The sequence below is a fragment of the Micropterus dolomieu genome, linkage group LG06, assembly GCF_021292245.1.
Source record: "Micropterus dolomieu isolate WLL.071019.BEF.003 ecotype Adirondacks linkage group LG06, ASM2129224v1, whole genome shotgun sequence".
Lineage (NCBI taxonomy): Eukaryota > Metazoa > Chordata > Actinopteri > Centrarchiformes > Centrarchidae > Micropterus > Micropterus dolomieu.
In genome coordinates this window covers 6599343-6613611 of record NC_060155.1, presented here as the reverse complement: position 1 = coordinate 6613611, position 14269 = coordinate 6599343, and the positions used below count along the sequence as shown (strand labels likewise).

At 39.7% G+C, this 14269-nt stretch overlaps 1 protein-coding gene across 1 annotated transcript; it reads left to right on the top strand.

Annotated features, from left to right (window-relative positions):
• Window positions 1-7420: 7420 nt before the first annotated feature.
• Window positions 7421-13722, top strand: LOC123972649 (ATP-sensitive inward rectifier potassium channel 10-like). The gene is made up of 6 exons (XM_046052214.1): window positions 7421-7434; window positions 8364-8575; window positions 10551-10762; window positions 11070-11201; window positions 11381-11558; window positions 13240-13722. Exons 1-6 carry the CDS (start codon window positions 7421-7423, stop codon window positions 13617-13619), a joined length of 1128 nt encoding a protein of 375 aa, XP_045908170.1. The 3' UTR covers window positions 13620-13722.
• Window positions 13723-14269: the final 547 nt, after the last annotated feature.

Below are 14269 nucleotides of genomic sequence, written 5' to 3'. Positions count from 1 at the left end.
AATCCCAGAAAAAGTTAAAATTAGCGATAAAATCTATTTTGTGAGACGTGTAACTACACGTAGCGGCAATGCAGACCGCACTGTGATTGGTTGGCTTGGTAGCATCACATTTCCTCCTACGGATTTCCTGCTTGTCCTACTTCACCACTCTTCTCTTGTTTCTGTGTAATTTCCCTGCTGTTCAACATCGATAAGCTCCAACTCCAACATGATCCGCTCAGTTTCAGTTGCCATTGTTTGTTGTAGCCTACACCAACAAAAACAGTGGCTAAACCCAAAACAACCCAAAGAAACTCACAGTGGAACATAAAAACCCCATCACCAAGGTTTTGGCGGTGTAATTGACCCTTCACCAAGCCACCAAAAATTGTCGGACCTGTCAGACTTTTAGCATGGTTCTGGCACTGTCTATTACTGCTTTCCCTGGAGAAAAATTGTCTAATTTCTGGAAAAATTTAAAAAGCGATCTCAGAAAGGAGACAGAAAGGTTTCCATTATACATTTCAAGGTTGTTTTCAGGCTGTCAGACTGATGTGAAACAAATAAAGGAATAAATTGTACTTCTGCTTTCAACCTCTCTGGGTAGTGATTGTAATTATTACAAGTGAACATGAACCCATGAACAGCGTTTGACCATATCTTGGTAAAAAAAAAAAAAAGCTAGAAAACGACGCCTTTTGCATACGAGTCAATGGAGCGCAGCCTTGAAAGTGTCGGACCTCAGTTAGAGCGAGACCTATACTGCGCTATGATTGGCCAGCTCCATATTCAGGGCATGGCTTAGTGAAGGGTCAATTGCAGAGACACCGAAGCACAATTATTAATGCTCACGGCGTAGGGTCTACTGGACACAGTAGTATAAGTATAAATTGGCCTTAAGGATACGGCTAAAGCTAACAACTTTATTACGTTTATTCTAGGCACATATTTAAACATTTAAACTCAAAAATACCACACATTTTAAAAAGGCCTTTCCTTAACTTTGTATCAGATGCACACATTTTCTACACTTTTCACTACAGATTTGACCAATGATCCTCATCAACTCCATCCACCTCTCTCTTTCAATTAAATAATGCTTTGTCACCCTCTCCTGAGGCTGAATAAGGGGTTGTATTCACCTCACGGATGTCCCTCTTTATGTGTTTGAGCTTAACAGGACGCTCCGTACAGACGCTCTTGGACACATCAAACGCCGGCCACAGAAGTTATGAATAGGGGGCTCTGTGGTGCCCCCTAAAAGAGTGTTTCTGTGTGAGTGTGTGTGTGCGTGTGTGTGTGTGTGTGTGTGTGTGTGTGTGTATGTGTGTGTGCGTGTGTGTGTGTGTGTGTGTGTGTATGTGTGTGCGTGTGTGCGTGTGTGTGTGCTGCAGGGGGTGGTCTGTTGGCCTTGATTGCATTTGTGGAGAATGTGCATGTGAGGTCCCAAACATGTGCATTCATCTGTGTGTGTGTGTAAGTTTCTGTGCACAATTTATGGACATTTAGTTGGGAAGTAAGGGAAAGATGCAACAAGAAATGCAACAAAACATGATGGAGAAAAAAAAAAGTAATATTTTGAAACTCATTCTTTCAGGATTTACAGTATCCTTTTGTGGTCTCTCATTTTATTCTGGTACTGAATTGAAACCTGGGGGGAGTGGCGATCAATTATTACAGCAATTACACAGACGTGAGCAGGAATTCAGGAGTGAGGGAAAGAGAGACAGAGGGAAAGAGTAAAAGGAAGAAAGAGAGAGAGATGCCTCTTATAAAGCCAAGTCCTGTCTCTTCAGGAAGAATTTGCGAGCAGTGAGACCGGGCTTTGGGTCAGAAACAGGAGCCCGGTGAGCCAATGACTGTCACCATAATTCTACTCAATGGTGTATCAATGTCGTGGGACGCAGGCTGCTGAAGTTACCCTTCCTGCAGAATTACAGTCCCAGTTGTGTCGCGTGAGCATGCGTGTAACAACAAAGCAGACATGTGGACGAAAGGCTGAAGCTCTGGGCTCCCACCTTCTCTCTGCACGAGTCAATTAGATTGCAATTCCAGTGGAAAAGGTAAGCAAACGAAAACACCTCAGAAATAAATAAAGAAAAAAATAAAATTTTATATGTATATATACATATATATACATATGTATTTGTTTCTTAAATTAAGAAATGAAAAATCTTAAGGTAAGTTTCTCATTTGTTCCTACCTGATTAATGACTTACATAGAAAGGAAATATGCTTATTATGATAAAGAACTCAGATTTGTTCATTTATGTTATGTTTAATTTATTATGAACTTATTTTGAACTTTCACATAACCCACATTACATTGAAGGGATAATGTTCCTTTTTCTAGACAGCAGAAAAACTCTAAGCAAATAAGCAAATTACACGACAGTAAGAAGCATTAAAATGATGTAAGCTACATGAAATTTAGGTGATGAAAAAAGCAGATATTGGTTGTTTTCCTCATGATGACCACTGACAGGTCAAAACTCACAGTTGACCTGTTTATTTATAGCTGCATAATGGACTGTGGCAAGTTTGAAGCTGTCCTATAAATAATTGTTAGAGTGTGGTGCAAAGTTTCACAGGATGCACCTCCACATGTGATAACAACAGGACCTTTAGAGATGAATGAAGCTGAGTTCATAATAAAAGTCTTGTCAGCGTTCACGTCCAATCAGATCATCTGATTTTAGAGCATTTGACAAGCATAGTAATGAAATTTACAGTATGTATTCTCCAAATGCAGCAAAGAAAATAGAAGAATGCTGTAAAAGTTGTGAATAAAAATTAAATTGAAGGCAACATGCGTGAGATGAGGCCAATGGTTACTGAAAAAACTGACATTTCTTTGGTGCTTGCTTTAGTGCTCTTACTGAGCAGTTCGCTGCAATATAGTAAGCATATTATATAGTATATAGTAAATAACTCATTAGGCTTAAATGTGTTTTTATCCCCAATGATTGTGTGCAGTGTTAGTGTGTTTCAGTCTTCAAATTAAACCAATAAAGTGATCAAGAAGTGATATATGCTTCCTTAAGAACCCTTTACTTTCTTACCTTAAATTAGTACTTTGAACAACTTTTGCTATCTATTTTGTAAATAACTTCACTACATCCCCATCACTACCAGAGTGTTACATTGTTGAGTAGCTGTCCTATACCTGACTAACAACAGGTTTTTGGTTTCTGGTACCAGGAGGAATAGGTATTGAAGAAATCTGATACATGAACTGTAAAAATCAGTAAAGCAGCAGGAAAAAGAGAGAGAAACAAGATGATGATGAGATGGAGGATACATTTCTGTTAAACAAATGTTTACATATTAAGTGATTTGGGTTATTGGGTTATTTTTTAAAATTGTTTTTAAATAATGTTTCAATGTGGGGTTCATTCTGATGTATTGAAATTATTTAAAGCAGAAAAAAGGAAAGAAAGAAAGAAAAGGGGGTAAGAGCGAAACAAACTGATGGGGGGAGTGTGTGTGTGTGTGTGAGGGGGAGACAGAGAGGCAGAGATGGGGGGGATTACTCCTCACTCCAGAATACTAACGAGGGCCTTTTGTCACAGATCTCTTTCTCTCTCCCTTCCTCTCTTCCGTCCTCTCGTTTTTCCTTTCAGTCATCTCACACACAAACACACATACATGCATACAAAATCACACATGTACGCCTACAGTTACACACACACACACACACACACACACACGCACACAGATGCAGAAATACTCATGTAATTGCAATCCCACTCTCACATAATCACACACACACACACACACGGATGGGCACAGAGTCGATTTTGTCAATGGTGTCTTTTGTTTCTTTTATCTCAGCTCCAAACAAAGCATTCCTGTGTACACAGAGGAGAGAGAGAAGGAAGGAGAGAGAGGAGGATCAGGAAAACATTCAGCGCTCCTTTGTTTGGCAAAAGAAAAAGTTTTGATTCAGTTTTGGATTGGGCTCACTGAGGCAGGGCAGTACAGTAAAGTTGTCGCGTTGCCATGGAGATGGAATACATCCTATTGGAGAGGTTGGTCAAAAATATTTCACTTTCATTTACTCCCATTTGCTCTATTAGCGATCTGATATACGCCTGTGGGTGTTTTCCCCGGGACATGCGAGTGTGTTTGAGTGTCAAGAGAAAATTGGGCGAGAGGGTGAAGCAAAGTTGAAAGAGTGAAGTTTTCAATGGTGTCATTGTAATTAAGAACCTCTGAGGGGCTCACCCTTGCATAATCACAGAAGTGTGATGTAATTGAAGCAGATTGGTTATGTAATCCATGATCAGCATTGCATAGAAGCTATTTTGATTTACACTATGTGGCCAAAAGTATATGGACACCCATGTCTTCATACTTGTGGGCAGTTTTTTCTGTTAGTTTGGGCTAGGTCCTTTAGGTCCAAATAAGGGACGTCTGAATAATATTTTTGCACCCGTGCAGAAAGTGAGGTCTGATCTGCACAGAGCCCTGACCTCCAACCCCTTTGAGATGGAATGAAACACTGACTGCAAGCCAGGCCTTAATGATGGAAAATAATTTCAAGACATTTTAATTTAAAATACATTTAGCCTACTTATTTATTTTGGCTTGTGACCTCTTGCATAAAAATCAGTTTCTGGTTATGGGCCCCGTGTCCATTTCAGATGTTTGGAGTGTGATGTTTTTCGTCATTTCACCAAACATGGATTTCCCCCTTCTGATGTTTTTAGTTAAATAATAGTTTGAAGTCAGAAGAGATAAACTTATCCTCTATTTCACAAAAAGCAAAGATAAGAGAAAAGTCCAAAAATGTATTAAAATTTGTTTAGCTAAACTTTTTTCTTCTTTTCAAACCCATTCACTGTCTCATGAACTCTGGACTGCTGGATACACAACTTAATATAAATGCTGCTTAAGCACTGATTAGTATAACAATCTAATAATGTAATATATAATAATTTATCAGTCAAGGGATGTTTTCTGCAGAGGTACCTCTGATACTTTAAATACTGTATATTTGTCTGATTATATTTTTGTGCTTTTATTTAAGTAAGATTTTGAATACAAGACTTTTGCTTGTAATTAATTCTTTTTACAGTTTTGTGTTGGTACCTGCACATTAGTGGTTCTGAGTACTTCCTCCACCACTTCTTATCACCCACCATCATCACCTCATGATTATGTAGCTGAATGGGAGCAAATCGCGGCTGAAACCAGGAGAGGGGAATCATGTGACGTTCGGATGTCCATATCCTTTTGGCCCTGTACTGCAATGTTAACAACTTGTCAGGTGGAATTCTATGTTTTGCATTAATGTGCATGAGAAAGAGAAACAGAGAGACCTTGTGAGGATCCAGAGTATAAAGTAGCAAAAAAACACCTGAGAGAAAGATTGTAAAAGGATCGCTGAGCCAGGCTGAAAAAAAGTCCTGAGCAGGGCATATAAAAAGCCAAACTTTGGTCCTTTTCTTACCAAACCCTTATCGCCGCCTCCAGTTACCAGTCAGAAGTTCACTCTTTGTCCACTAAAGGCCTCTCTGGTAAGAATCAACAGTAAAGCCTTTAAAAAAAAGCAGCATCTAGATAAACGTGTTTCGAACAAAGATTTTTTTTACCTTAATTGATTCATTCAAGTTTGTCCTCTCTCCTCCAGCTGACAAATGAGACTCTGTGTGGACAATTTGCAGGGTTAATGCAGTACATCTTCATCTTCCTTCTTTTCTCTTTCCTCTTCCTTATCATCTTCTTTTGTGGGTTATCCTCTCCCAACTGGCCTACATGGTTTGTTGGATGTAAGTGAGCGTGTCGTGTGTGTGGAGATACAGTAACTGTCTGTCTGTGTGTGACAGGGGTGGACTGCATCTGAATGTTCTGACAAGGCCACACATTCATGCAGTCATCGCACAATGTACAGCACTAAAAACACATATAATACTGTTATTATATTACTTTACCGAGCCTATAATTCTCCATGTAAAAAACTAATTGTCTGGATAACAGTTTAGGTACACAGTTTTTGTTTCCATTCACATTCAAGTAAATGCAAAAAAATCATACTAACATGCTCACCATGACATTTGTTGAGATTAGATTAGATTCAACTTTATTGGACAAGTACTGAGAAAAGAAAGACAGTTTGGCATCCAACCAGAAGTGTGAACTGCAGAGTAATTTGCATATATATAAAGGTAATTGACAGTGATGGGTCGATATTTAAAAAGATATTTACAGTATGAGCATTTGTAGCAGTTACAGTAGGCAGTGCTGTAATGTATAGATGTGAATATATAATGCAGGAGTATGTACAAGTAATGTTAATATTAGACATACACAAAATAAATATGTGACGACAATATATGCAGTTTGTATAAATATATTTTTGGCAAATAAATAGCACGTAACATATAGGTAAGTGTATGTGCAATAGAGTGGCAAGTGCGTGGGAGCCAGCCACCAGTGTGGGAGTCATAGTGCAAACGTCTCGGGGAAGATGTGAGTGGTGGGGGGAAACAGAGATCAGTCTTTAGAGGAAAGGGGTAGGGGTCAGGTGTGGAGGGGAAAAAGTTCAGTCATTGGCAGAAGGTGTGTGTGGGGCTCACTTTCTTAGTTCAGTATGTTAGCAAGTTAACATATTTTAGGACCACGAGTCCTGTGCATTTAAATGTTTCTCTACTTATCCCACCTCAGAGTTTCCTTGTTTGTCTTGTTTGGTTTTGGTTCGCATGTTTTCTTCAGTGGTTCTCAAACTGGTGACAACGACGCACTAGACGCTGATAAAATGTGTCATGGACATAATGTCTTATTATGCTATTAATAGTCATTATTTTCTGAATCTGTTTTTTAATTAATTTTCCCAGCCTCTAACCTACTTATTTTTTTTTTCAAGCCCTATACTGAAAAGAGAAAATCAAGTCTTGTCATTAGCTGTATCATCTAAAAAAAACAAACAGTGGTTTCTGGAAGCGGCAATTGCTTCATATTTGTAAGGTGTTTGAAACCAATTGGGAAACGCCTGTTCTTCCTCTTACAGCTGTGGACGGAGAACTGTCAAAATCAATTGAAAAACTCCACACTTCTCGGAACATAGTAACTTCTTTCCCTTGTCTCTAAGCTTGTCACTTCTTCTAGTATATATTTTCACTGAGGGAAAACTAAGAGACTGAGTATGCTTCAAACAAATGAAACAGTCTGAGTCTGAAATCTCCCAGACATTTCCCATGATGTAATGGGGACACAAATATTGTAGATTTTCAAAAACAACAATACAGCAAGCATGACCCCTTCACACATAGGCCAGGTGTAGAGATGAAGAAGTGGGCAAGAATTGAACTTCTCTTTTTTGTTCTTTGCTACTTACATCACTTTTGACATGTACGAAAGCTCTCAAGGAGAGATTGTCCAAAATATGGGCATCATTATTCAACAATTTATCGTGTCTCGCCAGTCTACAGTATATGACATGGTGGACACCTTGTACCATGTAGTTTGTTTTAAGAGACTTTAATGCTCTAAGAAAGCTATGTTTTTTTGTTGTTTTTTTAGCCTCGATTGACAGTTCCCCCAGCCTATTAGAATCAGCTGTGGTTGTACTTGACCCACCACATTTGACTCCAAAGTATACTGAGATGGCATTGAGTATATTTCCTAAAATCTGCAGGGATCAGAAACACTTTCGAAATATGGCAAGACAAAAGATTGAGATCAACTCTTCATGAGTGTGACTACCTCAGGAAAGTCCCATTATATTTCCACCACATTTCAACTGAAAAATTGCCAGAATAATTAAAAACACTTGCGTGGGCGTAGATTTGTTTTGACTTGTTTTGCTGATTAAAATTGTGGTTTCCTGCTTTGTAATTTAAAGTAACAGTTTTACTTGTCTGTTAGTTGTTTTGTTTAATTTAGCTACACATTTTGAATATAATATAGTAACAATAATAATAAGGTTTGGTGTTAAGTATTTGTAGATTCTCTTTAGGTGAATTCCCCTTTTAGAATGAGAGCAGGGGAAGTTGCAGAAACCTACAGTCATCATGGGCAGTTTCTAGGTTTCACCCGAATGCTACAGGAAGTCACCATAATCATAGTCAGATCATGAGGTATGAAGATATCAAAAAAGGCTTATTTGTGTTTTCAACTTTCTTTCAGTAAGCTTATTACCTCTCAGTCCACCCCAAACTAATCCCAAATGAGCCTATTAACACCACTGCCCAGTTAACAAGTAAATGAGAGAAATGATTTGACTCCTTTTTCTTTATTATTCACCAGATGACCTCTGCCACACCTCCCTCCTCTCGTAGCTCCTCCCCTCAGAAGGTTTGCCACTCCCAGACACAGACAGATGTTTTAAAACCCTTACTGGGTGGTGGCATATCCGGCGTGGGCGGGTCTCTGAGGAAGAGGAGGCGTGTCCTGTCCAAAGATGGCCGTAGCAACGTACGCATCGAGCACGTCAGCGGGCGGAATGCGCTATACATGCGTGACCTCTGGACAACATTTCTGGACATGCAGTGGCGCTACAAGTTCTTCCTGTTCACAGCCACGTTTGCAGGGACCTGGTTCCTGTTTGGGGTACTGTGGTATCTGGTGGCATTGGTGCATGGAGACCTTCTTGGTGAGAGAGGAAGCGGGCAGGGTCCTAAGTTAACAGATCACAAGTTAATGCGGGTGGTTAAGCCTCTTCCCAGATAAACAGTTTTCACTCCCACTGTGTTGGGGTCAGAGCAGAAATCTCAAATCTGAGATAATTACACCTCAACAATAAAATGTAAACTATCTGCAGAGAGGTGAGTGACTATTGAAATATGGCTAAACAGACCCTTTAACTCAGTCAGACCTTTTGACTTCAAATTATCTCCCCAAACAATAAAAGCAGTTTGGTGGTCAAACAATGATATGCTTAAGAATAACTTAACACTGAGCAGTTGCCAACGTATACCGATGCAAAATACTACAGTTATATGGCTTTCAACATTACGTTAACAGCCAACAAGATCCATATTACACCGGTATTAGTTACAAGTGTTGATTTTAGCCTGCAAGAAACAATATAATGTTACAAAGCAAATGTGGAGCGATGTGTTTATACTAACTTAGCCTATAGTGATGCAGGGCAGGGGCAACCATCTACTTGAGCACGGATTTACCGCTGTTCGATTCATATTGTTCAGTTTAGATTTTTGTCATTTTACTGATAAAAATATTACTGTAACGTGAGTTTCCACCATGTTGTGGGAAACTGTTACACAACATGCTGGACACAAAAAATCTGACACTCTCCCAGTGTGGGACGCGTATGGTACGAGCACACACCTGGTTGCAATTTAAAAACCCCACCGCTAGTGGCCACTTTATTACTAAACTAAATTTAGTAGATCATTTGTACCATCATTTTATTACATCCATTACTACAGATCCTGGACCTATTTTAATTAATATTAATTAATTAACAGATTTTATTATATTGTTTCCAGAGAAAATCCAGTAATTCTGTCCAGTTGAAGCAATTAAACAAAGAAAATTTGCAAAAAGTCTAAGACATACCCCAGGACACTCCACCCCAGAACTACAAGGCAACATCATATCACATCCTGCCACCCCCCCGACAAGTACAGCTGTCAACTGTCCTTAGTGTGGACAGTACGGAAGACTTGAAATTTGTGTTAGAGTTCGATTGTGTTTTTCAATTTGCGAAGGTGGTGGGTTCCATCTTAAACAGGGTGTTGCTCTAAGTACTGGATTGTAGCTCGTTATGAGTCAAGTATAGTAAATGATTCATAACAAAGGTATTAAGAGGCAAGTGATGACTTTGAAAGCTAACACGCCATCTGAATTCTCGATATATTCATGGCTAGAGCTCAGTGTTAACATTTGGCTGCTACACTGGCAGTTTAACCACATAATCAATGGAGTTAGTATTTGTGAATAAAATGCCTTATGCCTTGCCTCGATTTTGCTGAAGTTTTAAAAACAAGTTCTCAAGCTTAAAGTGTCAGAATCTTTTGCCTGTTACACAGGATGACTTATTACCAAACCGCTGTTGGTGTGACTTGTTTTCATACCTTAGTGTGCATGCAGTTGCACAAAATGTGCAGTAAATATAAAGTGTTACAGTGGTGGTTACAGGGGTGGCTAGAAACTGCTGTCTTCAATGAAACCATGTCCTTTCAATGTTTTATTTAATTGTATGTATATGAAGTACTTTGTAATTGAATTTTAACAGGTGCTGAATCAAAAAGGTAATACAAACCATATACAGTAAGACTAAAATAAATGCCATGGGCTCCGTGTCTTTGCAGCCCTGCATATCTATGTGTACACTTTCATTAAGGGTGAACATATTCTTGAGCTTAAACTAACCGATATGATAAAACATGGCAGGAAATGATCTCTTTTCATCAATAATACATCTGTCATCGCCCACTTCCTCTAATGGGACTCATGCTTACAATGTGCTCAACCGCGTGTGATACAGGAAGTCTCTGAGGCAGACACTGCATCCTATAATAAACCTGCGTGTGAGAAATGAAAAAACAGCATTAAAATAAATTCAGTGAGCTCTTGTTGCCTTTTCAACCATATACCTCCAGAGTTCGACCCTCCATCAAACCACACGCCCTGTGTGATGCAGATGCAGACCCTGACGGGGGCTTTCCTCTTCTCTCTGGAATCTCAGACAACCATTGGTTATGGTTTCCGATGCATCACTGAGGAATGTCCAGCTGCCATCATCCTCCTCATCGTCCAGCTTGTCATCACCATGCTGATGGAGATTTTCATCACTGGTACCTTCCTGGCCAAGGTAGCCAATGCATAAAACATCCAGCTGCAAAGTGAGATCCAGTTAATAAAAAAGAGGGAAAACAGAGAATTTCTTTATAATGCACATAGATTGATCCAGTTTTCATGAACATACAAATTAATTTGAGAATGTAAAAAAGAATTTATGTTTTAAAGCAGATGTGTGCTCTCCTACCTTAAATAACTCAAACACAACTGTATACAATTCCTTGCAGTGTGCATTCATCTGTTACTATATTGAGTGAAAGACTCTCTCTAATCAAAGATTATCAGACTGAAACTTAACTCACTGATCTTTCTCTGCACAGGTTGCTCGGCCAAAGAAGCGAGGCGAGACAGTGAAGTTCAGCCAACACGCTGTGGTGTCGACCCACGAAGGCCGACCCTGCCTGATGATCAGGGTGGCCAATATGCGCAAGAGTCTTCTGCTTGGGTGTCAGGTAAATGTATATACAGATAGAGAGTATAGATTAACAAATATTTCCAACATTTCTACATATTCTACTAGTTTGTCTAGACAAACTGACAGTTATAGTGATATATATATAGTTATAGTGTAATAGTGACAATACAGTAGGATTTCGTGTATATGAGCAATTTGTCAAACTGTGGACCCCAGGTGAGTGGAAAACTACTCCAGACTTCCCTGACCAAGGAGGGGGAGACGGTTCGTTTGGACCAGAGGAATGTGCCTTTCCAAGTGGACACGTCCAGTGACAGCCCCTTCCTCATCCTGCCCCTCACCTTCTACCACCTCATCGATGACAGCAGCCCCTTGCGAGCCTGGGCAGCCAAGGGTAAGTTTAAAGTGAGGGCAGGAGATTTGGTGGGTGGTGGTAGTGTTGCAAGTAAAAGAAGTCCATTGAACACTTTGGGCTAAAATACATAAGAAAACTCTTAGAAATGTGACACACAGCTCTACTGTACTCCCCATGCCCCATATGGCAACAAGGATGAAGGTTTGTGCAAAAATTAACAAGAGAATAATATGATGTGATTGGTTTTTAAGCTCAATATGTATCACTGTGGTACGTACTGCTTCCCATGAATCCAGTCTCCCACTCTGAACCTGACAACTGCTATTCTGGCCAGGAGCCCTCCCTCACTTAATCCCCTGTACATTACCAAGCTAGCTACAAGGGCTAGCAGAGTTCCAACACAGATTCCCACAGCCCTGTAGGTAATGAAGGCTGATTTGTAGTGTGTTAAAGCTACTTTCACTCTGGTGTCTGTAGTCTTCAGAGATATGTAAATGGTACATTTTTGCTACCGTGCATCGCTTTTCATTGCTTGTGTGACTGTGTTGCTCAGGGGGAATCTTCTATGTTTACTGTAGATGATACTGCCTTGCTATGCAGCAGTGTAAATGTTATGTATGACACTATGGGCTGTTAATATAAACCTGCTTTCTGCTAGCTACAGCAACACTTTGCTGTGAAAAGATTTGAATTTTAGCAATGAGGAGTTCATTACTGAGAAATGGTGTGACAGCGTGGTAAACACCCACATTTCCTCTTTGAGCTCAGATGATGTAAAGGTGTTCAGCCACTTGCTTGACTGACTTAAAAAACACTTGCTGCAAGCTGAGAGGATTTTCCAACTGTGATCATACCTCATTTCTTAAATTAATGTGGGATACAGTAATAAATAAATAAATACCTACTTCCAACCTGTATTCCTCTATTCCTTCCCACATCTCTAAACCCTTTTTCTTTTCGTCTGTTTCATCTCAGTTTTCTACTATTACGATAAAAATACCAATGAGTAAAGTCAGTTCATCTAGAACTCACAAAATCCCCAACCCCCTTTTACATCAGCCTCATGATATTTTTACATTTCCTGTTATACAACAACGACAGAACTGGAGGAAGACACGTGAAAAGAATGTCACTTATGTTTATTATACATGGCACTATAATATGTTAGGTAAAGCACTTTAGAGATTCTTTGACACAAGTGGAAAGCAGACAAACCTCAGATTTAATATACTGTGTTCTGGTGCTCTTATGTTAAATATAACTCTTACTGCTGTTTCAAAACAGAAAGTTAGCACTTTATATAAGTAAATGATATACATTTGCACCTTAGGAAGGTTAGCTACCAATGTGTGGAACCTTAATATATGTTTTTAATACTACTAAAAGCAGTTATCATAAACTTTAAATACTTTCGCAAATACATCTGTTTGTTAGTGAGCAGTCTTCTTCTTCCCCAACTTTTAATGGTGCATTACTGTATTTCTCAGCATATTACCCCCACAAACAGTTGATCAGTGCAATAGCGTGAAGACATTGGCAGGAATATGTGTCGCCTATGGTCAAAAACTCCACAGAGTACCTATAAGTTTAGTATTTTTTAGTAATTGCTCCTTCCTCTCTCCCATTTTTCTTTTCATCTTCTGCCTCTTCTGTTTACACCCCTCCGTAATGTGCCATCTCCTCCCATCTCATTGACCTCCACCAGGTGGGGGCTGGACAGATCCAGAGTTGGCAGACTTTGAGTTGCTGGTGATCATGAGTGCTACAGTTGAGCCAACCTCCGCCACCTGCCAAGTCCGCACCTCCTACCTGCCGGATGAGATTCTCTGGGGCTATGAGTTTCCCCCTGTAGTCTCCCTTTCGCCATCAGGCAAATACGTAGCGGACTTCGCCTTTTTCGACAAAGTGGCCAAGACCAAGACCACCCCCATCTTCAAACCATCCAGCCCCCAGCATGGGTACCAGAGCAACGGGGGTGGAACTGTGCCTGAGGTGTCCGATCCTGAGAAGATTCGGCTGGAGCAGAGCTATAGGGACAGAGGGGAGGACCGTGGCCGGGTCAGAGACACTCCTCTCAGTGTTCGCATCAGCAACGTCTAAACTGCTTGACTGGTTGTGAAGGGATCGTTTCACAGTGAGCGATGTGCAGAACACTGATTTGCTCTCAATGTCACCGGCAAATCAATGAATCATTACATAAGAAAGATACAGTATCTATGTCCCAGTAGCACCAAATGATGTAAAAAGTGAATATGGAAGACTACAGACTATTGTTTGGTCAACTTCAAGTTTTGTCATGCTGACTGTTTGCTGGGATAATACATGTTTCACACAGGTTTGACTGTATATGACAGCATAACTGCAACTAATGGATGTATTTTAGATAATATAATGTAAATGCTTTTATAACTAAGAATACAAACTTTTAGATTATTTATTCACACAGAGAAAACATAAAAACAAAGATACAAAGCAAAACAAACAGTTGTTTGTTTGGGTTCTCTCCAGAGAATGAAATGTCAGATCAGAAAGAGAAAAACCTACACACAAAAGTGTGAGTCCAATGTCAAGGAGAGATGAGTATCTGGTGGTGGTAAGGTTAGTATGGGAAGGGGGGCAGAAAACACATACAGGCAGTTTACTAAAGAAGGGTAGAACCTTTTATACTTTACAAATTACAAATTTTTACAAATAAATACAAATTTATGACAGTCAGATGACTTTAAGTTTCATCTCAGTTTTGCTCTATT

Coding starts and splice junctions, on each gene's coding strand:
- LOC123972649 (XM_046052214.1), top strand. Junction 11,202..11,380: donor GTCTTCTGCTTGGGTGTCAG/GTAAATGTATAT, acceptor TGTGGACCCCAG/GTGAGTGGAAAACTACTCCA. Junction 11,559..13,239: donor GCGAGCCTGGGCAGCCAAGG/GTAAGTTTAAAG, acceptor GGGGCTGGACAG/ATCCAGAGTTGGCAGACTTT.